Genomic DNA, 21,374 nt, shown 5'->3' with positions numbered 1-21,374 from the left:
CAAATTTTAAATGAAGGAGACAGAATTTCTAATTTCTAAGCCTGTGTCATTTCTGTGAACACAGTAATGCAAGCTTGCCCTTTATACTTTGAATTTCATGTTTGATCATTTGTGAAATACAGCTGTAGGTTTCTAATACTCCGATCAAATTTGTTTAGATATTCCACATGTGGAGGGGGAAATGTTTCATATCAAAATCAAATTTAAAAGATCTGATGTTGCATTTGCTCTTGATTTACAAGAGCAATGTACTAAATTTACTATACAAGGGCAATACAGCAATTGTAGCATACAGTTGGATCATAGTAGAAATGCGATTCCCATTACTGGTCTTTATATACTCACCATCACAGCATTGGGTGTCCCCACTTGCCAGGGCTGAAGCCAGCTCAGGCCTGTTGCTCTCTTCAAAATTCTTTTGCTGTTTGTCTTTTTTTTTTTTTTTTTTAATACTTTGAGCAACATATTCACACCTAAATCCACACACCATGCTCATCTGGAGAACTCAGGGAGACATTGACACTTTTAAAATGAACACAGAAATAAACATTTTCATCACTAGTTGGTCTGTTTAACTGTTGATAGCTGTTTATCTAAAACAAAGGCTACTCTCCAATCCCTTTGTGTTGAGATAGTCAGCTTCTTTGCAACAGCTGTAGTCAGTAACACCCTTCATTATTCTCTGAGTTTCATGGGCACATTGCCCTTGACCATACTCACTCGAGTCTTCCATTATAGGGTTTTAATCATAGTCACATCCCATCCGTACGGTTTTCTCTTTAGTCACAACAGCTCTTGAGGTCCAGTCGTTGGGTATGACAATATGTTTTCACGAAGAAATAATGGTAATTTCTTCCAGTGTTACAGAGATAAAATGAAAAGTGTGATCCAAGTATATTCTGAAGAAATGAAGAAGCATACAATAATTATTTCTGTAAAAACAAAATTTTAAAATCTCATTATCTCAGTAGGCCCTTTAGGTGGGATTATCTGTAAATTTAAATATTAACAAATAACATCCTCAGCCTTTGAATAAAAGAGGGGAGGATCAGCTAGATTTTTCGTAAGATTTGCAGAAATGGTCTGTATTTTATGTACAGAAATGCATGATCTACCTGTTTCGAAAGGTCTTCAATAAACTTGATATGCCAAACTCAGGTTGACAAGAGGAGACTGTTGATAGTGTTTAGATTTCTCTCTGGTAAGCCTGAAATTAGCTCCATTGAACCAAATCTAAGGCTGGAATTGGGAGTGGTTCTCCAGGTGAAGTGGAAGGATGTTAGCCAGGTAACAGCTTCCCAAAGCAGAACTTGGTCCGCAAGCTTTGTATTTCAAATTACACTGCAGAGCTCATACAGGCCTTCTCAAAACAGCAAGACAGAAATGCTTCACTGTATGCCCTACACTCCTGGTGTCCTAATCATGGGTATTGGGGAACTTGGTGGGGTGCTCTGTAAAGTCCTCTTTCTCTTTGCAGTGAGGTTTTCTCTCAGTGGAAACCAAAGGCTGAGGTGGAGGAGTGATGTGTATCCAGGTCTTGTCCTGATACATCAGGACATGGTCAGAGACTTGTGCCTGGCAGCGGGAAGTGTTCTGAATCTTACTGTGTAGAAATACCCACTGAGATCTACTTATACAATTTTGTGGGTATTTACTGAATATTTTCTTTACTTATTTGCATCTCAGCAACATTTGTTTAAACTTTTGAAATAACTGAATAAATAGTGCCTGTACAGATTTTGGAAGAAAATAGTTGGATGCCCCCCCCCCCCCATAAATACTACACTGAAAGAGGTATGTAGCAGTGTGCTGTGAACTACCTAGCTTGCTTAGTAAGAAGGCAGCAGGCCAGTGCTAGGAGCTAAAGGAGCAGCACAAATGTATGTAGAATTCCTCTAGGAAGAGGTGGCAGTGGTGGTTGAGGAACTGGCTGTGGTAGGGACAAGCTGTGCTGTAGGTCATCTTGATTTGGTAAAGACAGGAGCTTTTCTCCAGAGAAAGTTAGAAATTCAAACTACCAGAGTAGCAGACTGGCAAACTGGCAGAAGTTTTTCAAAGCCTTCCCATGTGCTGAAGTTTCACTGCAATAGAACCTTTACCAGGGTATATTTTGATTTTGATGAACTGGCAAATTCTAATGATTTTTTCCAATCAGTTTTCATTTTAAGCTCTGAGTCTTATTCAATAAGCCTGCTGGGCTGAAATCTGTTTTCTTTTAGAACTTTCTGAATGCTGTTATGCTTAAATCCCATCTAATCCACTGTATTTGTTGCCATAATAATACTGATGTGAAACAAATGTTATCTGCCACTGACAGGAAAATGTAGAAGGTGAGAACTGTGACCTCTGTAAACCTGGATTCTACAACCTGCAAGAAAGAAATCCTCAGGGCTGCACAGAGTGCTTCTGCTTTGGAGTTTCTGATGTCTGTGACAGCCTAACATGGCCCATCAGTCAGGTATTATATGCTACCTCCATGACCTAATATTCTTTCATCAGGCAGCTGCAAAACATACTGTATTTCTCTTTGACATGCACCCAAGTTAATTCTAAATTCTGGCATGTGTTTTCTTACAGAGGAATAGACTTTCAATATCATTTGGCAGCTCTAAGGTGGTCAACATACCTTTTCAGTCAGGCTTTGACCCCACTGGTTTGCAGTAATATCAGAAGCTGGCTAGCAGAGTCTGTGATTAAAAAATATATATATATTTGCTTTCTGACCTCGTGCTGTTAAAATTTCTTTGTATATTGAAGAGCTGATGCTAATTTCGCTGGGAGGATGAAAATCAAACTTGCTGTATTAGTGTTCCTGTCTCTTACAGGGACAGAGACAGTCCTAGTCTCATCAAGTACCCCATTTGTGTGTATTGGACTGTGTTAATAAAAGTGTTATAGATTCACCAGTTCAAATGAATATCTAGGGATCAGTTAAGTTTAATGACTGCTTTTTCAGTGACACTAAGCCTGGCTGTTAATTTCTTGCATTATTTCTTGCAGATATCACACATGACTGGATGGCTTGTTACTGATCTGTATAACGCAAGGGGTGTGCAACCTCAGCAAAGCCAATTGGATGGACCCCACCAAATAAGCATCAACAACTCTGAGGCTGTGAAAGTGCTGAAACATACTTACTACTGGTCAGCGCCTGAGCCATATTTAGGCAATAAAGTGAGTTCTTAGAAAGAGCCAGAACAATCCATTTCCCTATTTTAATCATACTGTATTGGTCTAACAACATTCTTGTATGTGAACAGTACATATATTTCTGCTTACCAAAATGTTTTATTTACTGGGATGTTAATAATTTAAATTCACCTTTGTTAAATTCATCTCTGTGCCCCTAGAACTTTATTTGTACATCTTTCCTGTATGACATAAAGTTTTGTCTTTCAGTTTAATGCTTTCTTACTTACTCAGCACTGAAACCTTTGGAGTTGCCTTGTTTGTTCTTCGTTTAGCTTATGGAAAGTAATTAGAATTTGAGTACATTTGGAATATATGCACAACATAATATATCCATAATTACGAAGTACGTATAAAACCTAGTATTACCAGACTTCTCAACCTGTCTCTGTTCTTCTAATTGTAGTGTTCCTGGCTAGATGACCCCAGTTTTTGCCACTCTTTCTCTCTCTTAGAGCTCACTCATCTCCCCACATTCTTCTTGGCCTGTCTTTGATGAAACTAATCTCCCTCCTTCTCTTGACTGTTACTAGCTTTCTTGCTCACATTCCCTGTACTAATGGTTCCCAACCCAAAGCTGATGTCCTTCATACCTCATTCAATACAGTTGACAGGACGTTGCTCATCTTTCATTTCAGATTTATTAGTTTCCAAATGACGGGTCTTAATTTTTGCCCTGGTCTTAATTTTTGAGAGCTCTGGGTACCCTTCCTCTCTCTCCACCCCCCTCCCCCAAGAATCATGCAATAATTGAGAAGAGATCTCTAGAGGTCATCTTGTCCAATCTCCCATCTCAAGCAGGGTCACCTAGAGCAGTTTGCCAAGGAACCATGTCTAGATGGCTTTTGAGTACTTCCAAGGAGGGATACTCCACCAACTCTAGGCAACCTGTGCCGGTGGTTAGTCAACTGCACCATAAAGGGCACAGGAACCTCCTGTGTTCCAGCGTGTATCCACTGCCTCTTGTCCTGTCACAGCACTACTGAAAAGAGCCTGGCTCAGATTTTCTTTGCACCCTCCCTTTAGATATTTATACGTATTGAGATCCCATGACGAAGCTAAACACTCAGTATCTTTCCTCATATGAAAGGTGCTCTAGTCCCTTCATTATCTTCAGGGCCCTTTACTGGACTCTCTCTGGTATGTCCATGTCTCTCTTGTACTGGCTAGCCCCAAACTGGACACAGTACTCCAGGTGTTGCCTCACCAGTTCTGAGCAGAGGTGACCTTGCAACCTCACTTTATTTTTTTTCAGTCCAGCCTCTTTGCTCATGCAGCCCCTGTTCTTAGTACAGTGGCAGGCTAAATGAACACAAGATTCGGAAGTGTAACTTTAGGGAGTAGTTTTTGCAGAGGGGAACATTCACTCAAATTCTGATTTCTCTTCCATTTAATGTAGGTCTAGCTGTTGATGTAATTCTTTCATTTGCTTTGAAGTAGTCAGCAGCAGATGTGGGGCTAAGGAGCCTGGAAGGTGGGAGATGGAACGTGAATAACTCCCACGTGCTCTGCCTCTTGGCTAGGATGGTAGTGTAAACCCTGCTGTTGTTGAAAGTCCTGTGGGTGTTCCACTGAATGAGGGCACTTATCTGAATCATCTGTAGAGCCTTCAGCTAGCTTTCGCCACCTGCACAGTAACAAGTCAGCACTTGTGCCTGTGCTGATAGGCACAGCATGTTAAATTTTCCCTGGAAAGTGGTGTTTGTAAGCCCATGTATTCCTTTAATTTGGGACAAGTACATTATATTTTCTCATGCCTCTTCTTTGTGTTGATTGGAGGTTATTTTGTTGTTAAGGCTTTCTTTTTTTACTATTTCAGCTCACGGCTTTTGGTGGAGACTTGAAGTATACAGTGTCTTATGATATTCCAATGGAGAGTGTGGACAGTGATATAGTATCTAGCGTGGATGTCATCATTCAGGTAGATTGTTTTCAGCTGGCTACTACTCAGACATTATTAGGAATCTATGGATAGGTTAAAAAAGATGGAAAGTGAAATAGTATTTCTATCTTAATTGTTTTAAATCCCTAGTTAAATCTCAGTTTTAAATCCCTTCTTAAAAGTCAGCACCGATATTTTCTTGCCAATCAATTATCTAATTTTCTGTTCTGTTTCTCTGAAATTGTAGGTATACTATACTATTTTTAATTAATAAAGAACTAAATACTATCCTTTGTGAAAACATGTGAGGTGATAATTACTAAATGAATGAACCAAGCTGTGTTTACAAAAGTAACTACAATAAGCAGGAATAATTTATATTTATGAAATGGATGAATATTCTTGCTGATTACTTTTTTTTTTTTTAAGAGTTATATTGCAGTTAAAAAGTAAGACTATATGAAATCTAGACATCTCCAAAAAGCATGATTTTGTAATACATACTTAGCAATAGAACCAAAGCAGAAAAGAGATTGTTTTGCACAGTTGATTTCAATTTTAATGTAGTTCTTTTTCCAGAAGAAAATCAAGTATTTCCAAAGTCTCTAAATCAAAAGAGAATGGGATTGCAATCTTCCTGAATACACGGAAAATTCAGACCTTTAATTTTTTTATTTTTTCATAGAGCAAGAAATCTGTTTTGTTTCTTTTCTACGTTATCTGGATGAGTATCTAACGCTAAATGTAATAGATAAGTAAAATATTTTCTCTGTCTTTCACATTCAGGGCAATGGGCAGATTTTGAGCACAAGAGCAGCAGGCTTGTCATTGCAGCCGTATGAGGAGTACTCTAATTCAGTGAGATTCGTGTCGGAGAATTTTATAGACTTCAATACAAAAAAAGCTATAGACCGAGAAAGACTGATGACTGTTCTAGTAAATGTGACTCATCTTCTCATTAGGGCCAGCTACAACATTGCCAAAAGAGCTGTGTACAGGTGAGGGAGAGAAAATACTCAAATTAATCTATATACTTTTACTACTTTTTGTGCATGTGAAGCACTGTTTGTACTGCCAGTATTCCTAAAGTGTTGCATTAATAATTTGTAGAAGAAAATGATTGATTTTTTTTTTCTTTTTTCAAGAGTGTTGTTGTCTCCAAAATATATCCGTGTGGAATGTGCAGAAAAGGGCATTTGGTTGTGAAGCAGGATTGTTGTTTTCTGCTTTAAAAGAATACTGCCTAAAAGCCTTATTACAATGACAGCTTTGTTAGAAGGAAATATCTCTTAAACTCTCAGCGGTATGCTTATTTTGGTGTGTGGCAAGTTAATCCATCATTGATTATTGATATTTACCTGCCAGTAAAGATGCTAGCTTTAATTTCTTTAATTGTTACCAAAGATGTTATTGATGCTCCTCCAAAAGGAGTGTTGAATAGGAAATTTGGGCTGGGATGGAGTAACTGGTCATTCATAGTCTCAGGTCAGCAGTAGCAGCGTCTTCATCAGTCATTACAGATCTGTTTATTCTGTTCTCCAAGTTATACAGGAACAAAGTCTTACTGATCTCAAGGGAATCTGTTCAGTGATTCATCATTTATTTAATTACTTCCCTTAGCCTTTCTTTCTCATTCCCTACTTTGGTAGCATTTTATATCAACAACATTGGACTTCATAGTTAGAACAAATTTGCTTTGTGCTCTTGAAGAGTGATGATATTTATGTCCATTTAGGACACAATATTCATCTTCCTGGAATGATTATAAAGATTCATTTAAATAACTTTATCTGTGGCTGAGAAGATTGCCCCTGCTGCAAAATGCCATTTCACTGTGTTGTTTTGCTTTGTTATGTTGTGTGCACCAGCATTGAACTGGTGCTGTTTCTCATCGTTTACCCTCCTGCAATATATGTCTAGTTTAGACATGATGCAGTAAAGCTGTCTTATCACAGGACTTCAAGAGAAGACTGCACCACCAATATACCTCTAGTATAATGACAGGGGGGAAGTTTTTAATTAAACCTCACCACAGGAGAAGTCGCCAAGACAATAGGAGTAACAATAATGATAACAGGATGAGGGTATATCTACTTCCAGCTGAGAATTGCAAATGCAGTGATAAAACCACCATCACAATATTTTATAACTGAGATTTTTTTTTTGCCTTTTCCTCAGCTGTTGCTTCCAGGGAGCATTACTCTGTGGTATGACTCCCATAGAACCAGTTAAAAATCAAATTTTAGGAAATAAATGATAAGATGTTTTCATGCTTAATTCTAGGCTGGACTCTGTAACCCTGGATACTGCAAGTGCGAATGTTATAGATCTTTCTTCAGCACCAGATGTGGAATTCTGTGAATGTCCTCAAGGTTACACAGGAATATCCTGTGAGGTAACCTCTTGAAATGTTTTGTGTATGTAAAATGATCTTTCTGAAAGGGTCTAGGTTTTAAAGAAGCTGTCTTTAATTACACTGCCATAAGACTATACATTCTGCGATTAGATTCTGTGTACTGTACTGTATACAATGCTGTTGATGTTTTCTTTCAGATATATTAGATGAAGTTTTAAACTTATTTCTTGAGTTCTGTTTGATGGCACTAAAAGATGATGATAGACTTTACAGCATTATTGTTAGGGAAGGAGTAGCTGTAAAAGCTTTGTGAATCTGTTCTAAGTGTACTTTACTCATGAATAGCACTGTTCCTAGATCTGACTTGTGCAGTTTATTTCTCTTTTATGTCATTAGCTTTACGGAGGCAATAAGGAATCTTAGCAGGGAAAAATGCTAGTCTTTGGAAGATCCTACAAGGATCAGATATGTAAGGCAAGGTGGTATCTGAATAGAAGATTATGGAGGCAGAGCACCACCTGCAGAATAGTAGGAATTATTTTGACAAATAATTTCAATATGAAGCCATGTGCCATAGCATCATTCGTGATTCTGCAGAGAAGGTACACCATCTGTTTTTTATTGTCCCATAATAAATAACTTCACATATTCAAGTTCAGAAAACTTATGTGCCTCTGGGGTACAAAGGGCTGAATCAAAGTTTCATGGAGTTAATACTTATCCCCTTCATCCAGTGCAAGCAAAAAACAACCACCAGAAAAGAGTTGCAGTGACATCAATAGACTTCAAAAAGTATTCAGTTTACCACAATGTGAACAAGTTGGTGGGTGGTCAGAAGTGGGCTCTTTGAAAATGATTTGGAGTGTAATTTTAACACATGTAATGCTGTTGCTTTTTCCCCCTGTTTCTTTTCAGTCCTGTCTCCCTGGGTACTACCGTGTGGATGGAATATTATTCGGGGGTATTTGTCAACCCTGCAAATGCAATGGGCATGCAACTGAATGTGATATTCAAGGTGTTTGCTTTGTAAGTCATCCTTCTAAGTGTCAGTAGAAATTAGGATAGCATTTTGGCTGTGGGAGACAAGTTTATGATGTACGTAAATTTAAAGCTATGGGTACAAATTGTTTATTTTTTTTGCTTTTCATTGTTTACTTCAATATGTGTTTGGAGGCTCCATTAAAGCATTCTCCAATAGTTTGTTTCAGTTTACCATTTCAAGTGTGGAATAATCAGAACTAAAGAAAAAATGTTGGTATATACTGGATGATAAAAATCTTAACTTTGCTTGCTCAAATTGACAGTAATACTTTCCCTGAAAGGAACAAAATTAAACAGTGTTTTGTGTGAATATATATGTATATGTGTGAATCTTCCATGACCAACATCAGTGGAAGTTACACACTCCTTTCTGAGAAGATGATTTAGCTCTCAGATCTCTTCTGAAATTCAAAAATCACAGGAATACAATAGCTAAATACCAGTTAGAAATATATAAGATTTTTTTTCTGTGTTTGCAATTCACAAAATATGTTCAAGATTGTGTTTAAGTGAGGTTCTATCATGTAAAATACATTCTAAAATGAAGGAAAGAAACAGTTATGAATTGTTATTATAACTTGGGGGAAAAAAAGCATAAATCCAATCATTCATTTTAAAAGTTCTTCATGGTTGTTTCCTTGAATTTTAATATTGTACTGCATGCAGATTCCTGCAGAGATCCCACAAGGGATTAAAACCCATCAAAAGTAAATATAAGAATTTTTTTGCCATGTCTCACAGGCTTGCCAACACAACACGACAGGACCTTTTTGTGATCAGTGCTTGCCTGGCTTCTATGGAAATCCATCCCAAGGAACTCCTGAGGACTGCCAGCCCTGTGCCTGTCCTCTGAGCTCTGCTGCAAATAAGTAAGCTGCTTGAGATTTTTTTTTTTTGCATTTTCAGCAAAATCAGAATGTGAGATAAAGAAAAATGTTATGAAATCTGAAGGAGAAAGACAAGAACTTTTCTTTCCCTGTTCATTTGAGCCTGTATCATAGAAACATTTTTATTTTTATTTTTTGCCAGGTAGATAAATAAGTAAGCTAAGACAGGACAAGTGAACTGGTGTAATTTGTATACAAAGTACACAGAGAAATATTTAGACCTATCCTTGAACTTGGCAGCAACATCACAGTTATCTTTCATGTTGTTGCAGAAAACAACAGAAGGACAGAAGTGTTACATCTGAAAAAGAGGCACTTAGTACAGAGATTTGACAAATTTACTAGAAGGAGAGACAGCTTTTTAGGAAGCATTATAAAATCTTTCTTTTGAATGAAATAAAAATCAAGAAGAATTTCTGAAAGTGATAATTCTGTTTTGACGTACTGCAATGTGTAAAATTGATGTTAATCTGGAAAAACTAGAAATTATGTGGTTATATGGACAGGTGCATGGATTTTAAGAACTGGGTATTAAATGTTTATATAAGTCTTGTGTTTTCATGCAGTAATACTAACTGTCACAAATACTGTTGATAGTTTCAGTCCTACTTGCCAGCTGAGGGAAGGAGGTGGAATTGTCTGTGACAAATGTCTCCCAGGCCACGCTGGTTTCCAGTGTGAAAGGTATGTGTAGTAGCTTTGGTATAGTATGATTGTTGTTACTAACTATTCATCATGCTACCTACTTTGAATTGTTTATACCACATGTACAAAATATTCCTGATAACATTTTCCTCATTTTGTCTTTGCTTGTGAGAGACTCATTAGATAAAAATCTAATAGGAAGTGGGAACTCTTGGGGTGGGAACTCTCCAAGAGGAGAGTATTTGACATGACTGCATTCAAGACACAATTGGTCAGGGTGCTACATAATCACATCTAGGTGCCCTTTCCATGAAAAGTTGGACTAGATAATCTTTGAAGGTCCCTCCCAACCTGGATTGTTCTATGATTCTGCGATTTTTGATACAGTTTTTAATTTCTGGTACAGGTGTGCTAACGGGTACTATGGAAATCCACTTGTGCCTGGGCAGTCGTGTGCTCCTTGTGAATGCAATGGCAATGTAGACCCTCAAGAAGATGGTCACTGTGATACTGCCACAGGACAGTGCTTGAAATGTGTGGGGAACACAGCAGGTGACCACTGTGAGAAGTGCGCTGATGGATATTATGGGGATGCAGTGGCTGAGAAAAGTTGTCGTGGTAAGCTGTTTTTATTATTCTCAGAACATCTGGAATGGAAAAAAACGTGGTGTGTATGTAGCAGAATGTGTGGGGAGATGCACACTTTTTCCAAAAGTGCTAACCTTTAAGTTGTGAGTTGACAAGTGTAACGTGAAACCTATGGGGTTGGTTTAGCCTAGGGAAGGAATATATTGTGCTAGGGTCTGACACCTCATATTCCTGAAACTTACTGACTTGCTTAATACTACCCCTCCAATGACTTGCTGTAGACATTTCTTACTTCTGAATGATACAAATAAGGCTGTAAGAAACAAACTTCTTAACCTGTATCTCTTCACAGAAATGTTTGTTTTTTTTCTTCTTCTTTTTTCTTTTAGCTCAAATGTGTAGTATGGGTCTTGCTGTAGTATATTAACATTTATAGGATATAAACAAGTGAAACATACACAATGTAACAAATCTGGAACCCTGTCATAATGAAAGCATATATTAATGAATATTTTGTTGCTTTCATTTTTTTTCCTAAACATAAGCCTGTGAGTGCCACGTGAATGGTTCTCTTTCCAGTACTTGTCATCATGAGACAGGCATCTGTCACTGCAAGTCAAACGTGATTGGACAAAGATGTGATAAGTGCCTGGTAAGCAAATATTTTTATCTGCTCCTAATATCTGTGTTTTCTTGTATTGTGGTCTGCCTGTTTCTCTGCAGATAACAGCATCAATGTGACATGACACGAAAGGAAAGTTTTGGCTGTTTGAAAGCATGGAATATCTCTCATTCTCCAAAATTTTCTGGGAATTCAAACTTGTGTTTGCTGCATAGGAAACCAAATGCTTTTGATCAGTCGTTTTGACTAAGACCTGGAGGGATCTTAACACTGTGCTTCTGCAAAATGAATTCTGGGAATATCTGAAGAATGTGCTTGGTGATAATAAATACATCATGGTTGAACACCAGAAAGGGATTCAGCTAAAAGACAGGCCTTTTGCAAGAACAAATAGGTATTCACTGGCGAGACAAAACAGCAGTTTTCAGCCTTTGATAAGTATGGAACTGACTCAGAGACCAGAGCAGGAAGTCTGTGCCCAGTTACTGCCCCTGTGCCAACCAAGATGAATGCTTTTCAATCCACATGTACCATAGGTCACTGACATGCTCTGTTCTGCTCTTCAATACGCATTCACAGGAGTCTGTGCCTGGCCAGCACAGCCCTCTTTTGTCCTCATGGAAGTCTTCAAATTAAAATAAACTCAGAGTTTAAAACATAAAGTCTCACTAATGAGATTAGAGGACTTAGATGAGATTAGAGCATTTCAGTGTTGAGTTTTTCATCCAAATGCACACTTGCAAATGGCTGGGAACAGGGAATAGACAAGGCCAGGGAATCCTCCCACTTCAGTCAAACAGAGCCGATCAATATTCATTCAGGTCAGGCAGCTGGGAAAGTAACTAAGAGAAAATAAGCGCAGACTTGATGTTCTCAAACATATCTACTTCTTGTTCAACAGAATGGCTATTATGGATTGCTTACTGGACTTGGCTGTATTCCCTGCAACTGCAGTCAATTTGGCTCAGTCTCCGAGGTCTGCAACCATCAGGGGCAGTGTCACTGTTTACCAGGCGTGGCTGGAGAAAAGTGTGATCACTGTGCTCATGGCTTTCATTCGTTCCAGAATGGGGGCTGTACACGTAAGTTATAATCCATGAGTTTTCTAGGGTTGGAGTGGAATTTCTTTCAAAGGTGTGTTTTATCTTATATTGCAGCAAAGTTCTGTTGTTCTGATAAAAATTCAAAAAAAAAAAAAAAGAGAGAGAATGGTTTCCCAGTATTTTGGTTAACGTAGGGACGAAAAGTTAAAAACTACTGCTATTACAGACTTTTATCTTTTTTTCTTCTTGTTTTATTCTTAAAAACGTGATTTCTGAATTGATAAGACATGCTATTGACTGTATTTTCCCATTATCTCTAAAATCTGTACATACCCAAGTGCAAAATGTTAATCCAAACTGAGGACATGCCATCAAAAAACCCACAAATTTATCAGGTCAATAAGATAACCTTTCAACACAATATAGCCAAAGGAATGCCTACCTTTTCTCCAATCTATTTTTTTTTTCTTCATAGTATAGTAATGTGAATTCTGCAGTGAGATTATGTGATACGATTGTGTTTCTGAAAATACATATTGTGTCTTTACTAATAATAAAATATCTCCTAGGTACCTTTTACCATTTCAGTTTTGAAAACTTTGTAAATTTTATTAAAATAATTAAAAACCCACTTAACTGAATTTCTTCTTTTTAGCAAGAACAGTGTTGCACTTCTTAAATAGACAAGTGCTTCCTACAGTAACGTCAGTTGATATAAATAAAATCACTATTTTCTCATTAATTAATAAGAGATTCTTGAAAAGTATGAATCCCTGAGATTAATTGTTTCACCTCTTTAAGAATATTATTGAATCTCTGATGAGAGATTCATCCTCTATAATAACGTTTTTCCCTACAAATTTACTTTTCTCCACAATAATTTTAATAGGCTTTGTTGACTCCCCTGTGGAAAAGCAGCACTGCTTCTTAAACCACCAATCAGGCTATATCAAGCAGAAATAACAGACTTTTAATAAAAAAGTGAAATGCCAGCCTGGTCATAATTTGTTTCACAATGGTTGGGGACAGCAAGGGGTTCCTAGTGGAATGGATAAACCATACTGAATAGTTATGAGAAGTAAGATTATCAGTAGTCATGCAGTTTCTTCTACATAGCCAAAGCAAATAAAGTTAATCATTTGGTCCTATTTCTCTTGCAGCCTGTGACTGTGCTCATACTCAGAACAACTGTAACGCAGATTCTGGTCAGTGCATTTGTCCCCCTCACACTCGGGGACCAAAATGTGAATTCTGTGAAGAAAATCACTGGGGACTCTCTCCTAAACTTGGCTGCAAGGTATAGTAGGCTGACTGAAAAGCCGTGGCTGTTCAAAGCAGTTTGCCATATGCTAATGCAAGGATTGGGCTCTTGTTACAAGGACCTCAAACTTTATTCTATGTCTCAAGGTGTTAGTGCTAGATACTCACATTAAAAATGGGAACACACAAAAAAAAAACCAAACAAACCACAAAACCAGACTAAAAAGTATTTCTTGAGGAACATTCTTAGAAGGATGTCTTTGAAAACATTTGTCTAGAGTGTCTGTTCCAAGTAGGTTCATAGATCATATAAAAATTGTGAAGTGTGTATTCTAGCTCTTAGTTGCATGAACAGTGATGCTAGAGCAGATTTATAGCAACAATTGGTAGCAAGGAACATGCTTCTCTGTTGATTACAGCTTTAAGAACAATGAACTCTAGCTTGTTTTGAAAGTCACTATAGACTTTTTTCTGAGTATTTAAAATTAAAACAGTGTAAGTTTCCTGAGTGGAGAAATAGTAACTCCTGTTATCTCAGTTTAATGTTTGTTTAATCATTAAAACACAAACAGTGCAGGTCTAAGGAGTAGCAATCATTTACGCAACTAGGTTCACACAGTAAATTCCTATCAGATATGGCATTGGGCCAATCTTTATTTTATAAATGCTGAGATTTTAAAAAGCCTCAGAATTACATGAATATAATGAGTAATTTTAATGCAGAAACCACAAATGTAATCAATTTGACAAGGTCTGTCATTATATGTGATAAGTACCTGACAAGCATAATCATCAGCCAATTATTTTTTTTCCTCTTTCCTTCTTTAGAGTAAGGATGATAAAATTGTCCTATAAACTTGGAAGAAGGTTTGCCATCTTAGCGATTTATAGAAACTTGGCAGCCAATCTTTAAACCATTAATTTGTCAGCTACCAGCTACTGCTATTCTTTACGTAAATGTTTTGCAAATACAACATGCTAGTTCCTGTGCATTTCGTGTAAGGAAGTGGTGGTGATAAGCTAACTCCCCTTTAAGTGTTCCTTTCATAGGGTGATTCCACAGCACTTGCCACTGATCAAGTTAAATTAAAGGTGTGACTGCTCACCTTTGGTAATTTGCTAGCATTCCTTTAGATGACAGCTTCACAGTAAATAGTATGGAATTACTTCAAGGTATTTTAGTTACTTTCATGATGCAACAATACTGAGATCTGCAAATAGGAGTCTCATCTCAACAGAGGCTCCAATGAGTTGGAATAGACAACAGTGGCAATGGTTTAGGTGTGGTACAAAGTCTACTGGCAAACACGGTAGAGTCTCCTTCATGTTCTTGAGATGTATGAAATGGAGAAAGAAATCCCAACAGTTTGCTTTTAAAACGTAGACTGCATGAGTGGGGTACTTCATGTTTCTTGCAGTTTTCTCAGTATTCAGCATCCATTCCTGGGTGCAGTGATTGAGCAGAACTTCAGTCATGTTCTGCTTACGACCCGTTTCAAGTCAGGTGCTGCACACATTTAATTGTACCTCAGAATCCTTATTTATCCTTACCACATATAGATAGTAAATATTTTTATTATGATGATGCTTAAAATAGGGTGTAGCATTCAGAATTGTTGACCTTTACAACTTTGGCTCCTAAGTACCATTAAACCTGTTTGGTTGTAAAGTGTATTAGACTATGTACCTAGTGCTGATAGAGTAAAAACTCTGCTTAATATAAATAGAGCGATCAAGAAATGTGAAGAACTCTAGAGAATACACAAAGATGCTAATAGATTTTGTGGGCCTTTGTGCAGAGTGCTTTTACAAGGTAAGGCTTTTCATCTCAAAGAAATTATGAGAAAAAAAGAGTTGAGGAAAATGCTCATAGTCCGGTGAGGATAGATGGAAAGAAATTTTTGTTTGCACTGTTAGAAATAACCACAGAGGAAAATTGGACTTCAGTAACCACGGATGGGAAATTAAGACTAAAGATAACAGCCAGTCTGCCTCAAAAAAAAAAGGACAACAAATTTTAAGTACAACCACTTTGCAAATTTGTTAAAACAAGTTCAAATTGCTGATTGAAACGTAGACTCTGCCAGGGATAAGTGTTCCTCTGGCACTGAACTGCATCTTTGGATTTTGTAAGATTCTCGGTTCCTGATCAATTAACAAATGAAGCTTGAGCAAGATGGAAACTCTATTAATGCTCCCTGAAATCTTCTAAGAACGTTAGTATTAAGATTTGTCTATTCTATTTATAAAATTATTCTACTCATATGTATTTCCTTCATCTAATATTTATATCACATTATTGTAATTTATTTGCTAAACACAGTACTTTAAATAAGATCTTTTGGAATTTTATCTTCTGGAACTGTTTCCTTCAACTCTTAGTTCCCAGGTCTGGGAATCAACAAATTTTCTTACTTTTTACAATTCACTGTTTACTAGCAATGCAATTCTTAGTTCAAATACAAATTAAGCAATCCTATGTTTATATGGAAGTTCTTCCCTTTTGTGTTGTGTAGTAGTAATTGTTGACAAACATTGGGTTTTAATGGCCACTCTAAATTTATAGTCCTGTTTCTGCTGTAACAAAATTGTTTTTAAAGACTGTTTATTATTTTTTCCCTCTAAGGCTTGCAACTGTAGTGACACTGGTTCAATCAATCTCCAGTGTGATGTATTGACTGGTCAATGCCAGTGCAAAGCTGAATTTGGAGGACAAGACTGTTCCAGATGTGCATTAGGCTACAGGGACTACCCAGACTGTGTTGCCTGTGACTGCGACTTAAGTGGAACCACAGCAGAGATGTGTGATGATACCGAAGGACTTTGTGGGTGCGAAGAAGAAACTGGCATCTGTACCTGCAAGGTACTGAAATATTCAGACTTTTTTGAGACAGCACCGGGGCATTCTGATCATTTATTTCCTAAAACTCATGGAAGCTCTAGGGCTGAAAGGGACTTAGTCTGCATCCTTCCTTTATTTCTGAGTACACCGAAATCACTCCTAATGGATTTTCTGTGCCAGTGCTAAACAGGTCTTATGATTAGTCAGCTGGGTTAAAAACTGTTGGATGAGGTTCTCAGTTAGGGCAGACATTGCTGCAGGGAGCAGCACCAGCATTACCAACATGCAATTGTTATTTCTCTTCTCAGAAATTCCTGTGATAATAATGGAGAGTTTGCCTCTCCTACCTCCCTCTGTTTGGTTTTAAGTATCCAGATAATTTTATTTCCCATTTGTGGTCATAAAATTATTGCAGAACATTACTGTAGTTCTCTTTTAGGCGAAACTCAGGGAATTAAGGTGGATGTGTGTTAAGAAGTCAGGATCAGATCTGTTGTATCCTTAATCATGAGAAATCATTTCTAACTTACTAATGCTGAATCCTTCCTAACTTTACAAAACAACTGTACATTTGATAGAACACTGCTGTCTTTCAAGTTTTTTACAGGAGTTGGCATATTTCACAACAGTCTCACTGAACTCCTAAATTCAAATTGATTGCATTTGCTAAATGTAAAATCCATGTGTTTTTTCTGTGTTAAGTGAATGTCTATAACCACATCATTCTTACAGTACATTCAGAATCCTATTTTTCATGAATTAGTTCTGTAAGATGGAAATGAATGAGGGCTGGGGATGCATTTGTTCTGCTTTTTCTTTTGCTGCAAGATTTCTTTCTGCCGCACAAAAGGCAAGTACACCTTTTTTGAACAGGACAAAGCATTAGCTATGAGTTCTGGGATAAAATTTTTGCAAACCTTATTCAATATATGAGATTAGTGCTAGAGACTTCAGTGTCACTATATTTCTCTGTATGATGTAAATGCCTTCTGATACAAAAACTATGCCATCTGAACTGTTTTTAATGACACAGTTTTTATGTTTTATTTATGGAACCTCCTTTTTGCCTTGCAAATAGTGCCAATAACAGCTCATAACTCATGGATTATTTTGGGGTTGCTATTTGAAAGGGTATTTTTCCAATACACATAGAGGATTGAAGACAGATATTCTGATTCATAGAGCAAAGAAAATGTTTCTACCTCAAGCCAGGGAAATTCTATTCCTTCATATCATAGAGTCTAAGAATACTCTGTAGTCAGTTACATTTTTGAGTGTAGGTCACATTGACTGATATCATCTTGAGTTTTCTAAGACAAACTCTGAGTTTAAGACAGTATCTTATTAAAAAGTTTGTTTCTTTCTTAATTTAAATGTGTAAATTCCTTACTGTTTTAACAGAGAATCATTTCACTCTCTGTGTATAGTTAGCATGTCTACAGCTTCTTTTATTCTGGATTTGAAAGCATTTTAAAAGCTAATTAAATGTTAGAAAGCTCCAGTGGAAAAGCCATTTTATTGTTATCCTCATTATGTAAATAGAAAAAAAAGGGGTACAGAGAAGTTTTTTCTGCTCATACAGACGTGGTTTTATTACATGTAGGAACAGCGTATTAATTCAGATGTTAAGAGTCTGCATTTGAAAATCCAAATTATATGATAGCAAGAAGCCAATACATGCAAAATGGAGAATTTCAACATTTTGCTTAATTCGATTATGTTGCAAGTTCAAATGTATGTTTCCTATGCTATAAACAAAAGCAGTGGTTAAGAATAACTGTGGTATTATTGCTAATAATGTAGCCTGAATGGACATTGTTGTATTAAAACAGAGGAAACATTAACTACAGAAATATAATAGAATGTTTTTTGTTTGATTGTTTGTTTTTTGAGATGGTGGGCATCTGTTCTTGAAAGACGTGGTGATAGAAAACTTACTTCAATGCAACAAATGTATACTGACATAGGCCTCTCTCCAATCTTCTTATTAAGGATGGGATCAACACAGACACTAGTTTTTCTAGTGTTTGTTCCAGTTGGATTTACCAGTGGAGAACTGAGCATACAAACACACGGGACTAGGTCCCCTGATTTTTTTTCATCCTGAAGAGCTTCTTTGGCTTTGAGCCTGTTTTTCAGACGGGGATGGGGGGTAGAGAGACACTTTTCTGTCTTTAATGGAAAATACATAATTGGTAAGAATTTAAGAAGAGATTGGACTGTGCACTTAGTCACATGGTCTGAACTTTTGGGTAGACCTGTGCGGTGTCAAGAGTTGGACTTGATGATCCTTAAGGGTCCCTTCCAACTCAGGATATTCTATGATTCTATAGTAATTTTAGTTAGAAATTTGAATGTGTGAGTTTTATTTGAATGTTCCATATTTTTGGTAAAACAGCATTACATAGTAACAATAATAAAATCTCCTGCATAGTAAACCAGAATAGATACAATAAATGACTAGCTGTTATATAGTTTATATACCCACTATTTTTTCTTCTAATAAGGGCCATCTTTCATTCAGCTAGCAAAGTAACATGAGTGTGTTGCTGTGCTTTTTTTATTTCCTCCAGGAAAATGTATTTGGGCTGCAGTGCAGTGAGTGTAAACCTGGAACATTTGCTCTGTCTGCTAACAATTCACTGGGTTGTACTCCATGTTTCTGCTTCGGTCTGTCCTCATTTTGTTGGGAAGTAGAAGATCACGTGAGAATTCCTGTAAGTAAAGTGACATAAATGTATGGATGCTCTTTGTTATCCTCATGGTACCACTCTAGCATGCTGAAGGCTGCATACGTTTCATGAATCAGACTGAATACAATAGGTTAGCTCACAGAGTCAGAATAAAAAAGAAAGCAGTCTTCTTTCTGAAAACGTATCTTTCACTCTTCACTTTTTGTTTTTAATAGATATTAAAAATGTTTCCCAATTTTTTGGCTTGGGATGTTATTACTATAAAATAGACTGCTGACTATCTCAAAGAAGATGTGAACAGTATATTACACTAGGATAGAATATTTTCATTAAATTAATCTATTGCTCTTCATGTTGTAGATAACCCTAACTCCTGACCAGTCCATTCTGCATGTAGTAGCCCCAAGTAACCTGACTGGAACAGTGGAAGGAGTATTTTCACAATTTTCTGACATTTTACTGGATGCTACCATTGTCAGAAAATACTTAAATACAGAAACATTTTACTGGAGGTTACCAGAGCAGTTTCAGGGAGACCAGGTAAGACAATTAACTACTTGGAATGCTTTGTTGATCATTCTTTGTTGTATAAATGTCACTCCTTTATTGTATAATAGTCACTTTTTGAATGAACTTATTTACAGCAAGCACAAATAATATGTTTACATTTTCTAATGAGATTTTTCTTGACCCTGTAACTGGTAGCACCCATATTTAATTACTGTGTTACTCTTTGGAGATTGTATGTGATATATTCAATTTTAGTTTAGAAACTGAAAAGAGCTTTCAGCCTTGACAGTAGATTCAGAATATAGATCATGGAATGGTCTGCTTAGGAATTAAGTGAAAGTTACACACCTTGAAAGAATAAAAGAAGAAACTGTGCCTACTATTTGGAAATACACATTTGACCTTGGTACAAAAACTGCTGAGTTTAAGTCAATTTTCATGTTTTATTGCTAATTCATCAAGGAACTGTCAGTTTTCAAATGTTCTGATGACTTTAAAATATTTTCAACTAGCAGCTATAACCTTGGAATAAATAAAATAATAACTTTATATCCAAACAGCTCATGGCATATGGAGGCAAGCTGAGATATACTGTTGCTTTTTATGCTTTGGATGGCTTTGGAACCTCAAATTTTGAGCCCCAGATTCTAATGAAAGGGGGTCGTACCAGCAAATTGGTCATCTATGTAGACATCCCTTCCCCAGAAAATGGAGTAAGAAGTGACAAGGAAGTGGAAATGAAGGAGGTAAGCTGAAACATTGGTGTGGAAATGGGGATGTTTATATTCTCTATACATGGGGCTTCTTCTATAGAGAAGCCCCATGTAAATAAAAAATGCATACTTGGTTTCAACTAGGCTGAGTAAAAATAGAGTACTTGGATTAAAATGCATCTATTTTATAACAAAAATGTCTGGAAAAATCTTGTTATAGAAGAAGGTAACATGTTGACATTGTTTCCTCTTTTGGAAGTGCTGAAAGTGTGTTTGTGCTTTTCAAAGACAGACACAGATTTCAATGGTAAATGACATACTGCCAGGTATTGTCACCATCAGTCAGTCTCACAGTTTTGTAGCCTGTCTGTTATACTCTCAGCCCAGGATTATCACATGGGACTTGAATGTTAGCCTAGCGGGAGCATTAAGTTTCAGTAGTGCTCACAGGACAGTTTCAGAAGAGAGAAAAATGACATTATTTGGTCCTAAGACTCTCTGCTGCATGGGGCTGAGGTTAGGTCTAATCTCTCTTCTTGACAGGAGGCACGACACAGTTAAAGCAGATGTCTTTCTAACTACATGTAGGAAGAGTGGTGTGAAGTCCCCGTTCTTTGTCTATCCAGGTTCTCTAGATCGAGGAGGAAAAAACAAACAAACAAACAAAAAAAACCCATGCAGATCTGGATTGCTGTCCTGTAGAAACTGGGTGTGGAGGCTGGAGGCAGAGAAAGAAAGGAGAGGCAAATGTTATAAAATTAGTCTTGTTCTAACATGGAGCTAGAAGTTGGATTTTCTGGGACCAAGCGTATAGACATAGTCACTGACTGTATTTCTGAAAGAGAGTGTGAAGAACTACCTTTAAGTGAGCTTGAACACTCATGGTTTTAATAATGTGTCATGTTCCCCTAGGATTCTTGGAAGTATTTTAATTCTGTGTCTGAAAAGCCTGTCTCACGTTCTGACTTCATGTCTGTGCTAAGCAATATTGAATACATCCTTATCAAGGCAGCCTATGGCCAAGGATTACAGCAAAGCAGGTAAAGCAATCTCTGACTGCATTTACTATAATGTAACTTAGAAAGTTACAGATGAACCATACA

General features: G+C 37.0%; 1 protein-coding gene across 2 annotated transcripts in view; it reads left to right on the top strand.

The window, feature by feature from the left end:
- The window catches only part of LAMA1 (laminin subunit alpha 1), a 102,287-nt gene that overhangs the window by 41,370 nt on the left and 39,543 nt on the right, over window positions 1-21,374 (top strand). For both annotated transcript variants that reach the window (XR_011092930.1, XM_068671582.1), the window contains exons 11-27: window positions 2,318-2,458; window positions 3,001-3,174; window positions 5,009-5,110; window positions 5,858-6,069; window positions 7,355-7,466; window positions 8,343-8,453; window positions 9,210-9,337; window positions 9,953-10,039; window positions 10,407-10,618; window positions 11,134-11,240; window positions 12,112-12,292; window positions 13,414-13,550; window positions 16,140-16,376; window positions 18,929-19,072; window positions 19,409-19,588; window positions 20,119-20,304; window positions 21,184-21,311. Coding sequence is in view for 1 of the 2 variants with exons in the window: in XM_068671582.1 (XP_068527683.1) it covers window positions 2,318-2,458; window positions 3,001-3,174; window positions 5,009-5,110; window positions 5,858-6,069; window positions 7,355-7,466; window positions 8,343-8,453; window positions 9,210-9,337; window positions 9,953-10,039; window positions 10,407-10,618; window positions 11,134-11,240; window positions 12,112-12,292; window positions 13,414-13,550; window positions 16,140-16,376; window positions 18,929-19,072; window positions 19,409-19,588; window positions 20,119-20,304; window positions 21,184-21,311 (2,579 nt within the window). In the remaining variant the exon portion in view is untranslated. The remainder of the gene's footprint in view (window positions 1-2,317; window positions 2,459-3,000; window positions 3,175-5,008; window positions 5,111-5,857; window positions 6,070-7,354; window positions 7,467-8,342; window positions 8,454-9,209; window positions 9,338-9,952; window positions 10,040-10,406; window positions 10,619-11,133; window positions 11,241-12,111; window positions 12,293-13,413; window positions 13,551-16,139; window positions 16,377-18,928; window positions 19,073-19,408; window positions 19,589-20,118; window positions 20,305-21,183; window positions 21,312-21,374) is intronic.

This window comes from Anas acuta, chromosome 2 (assembly GCF_963932015.1).
Source record: "Anas acuta chromosome 2, bAnaAcu1.1, whole genome shotgun sequence".
Lineage (NCBI taxonomy): Eukaryota > Metazoa > Chordata > Aves > Anseriformes > Anatidae > Anas > Anas acuta.
Note: the sequence above shows the minus strand (reverse complement) of the source record. Positions and strands in the feature narration are given on the sequence as shown.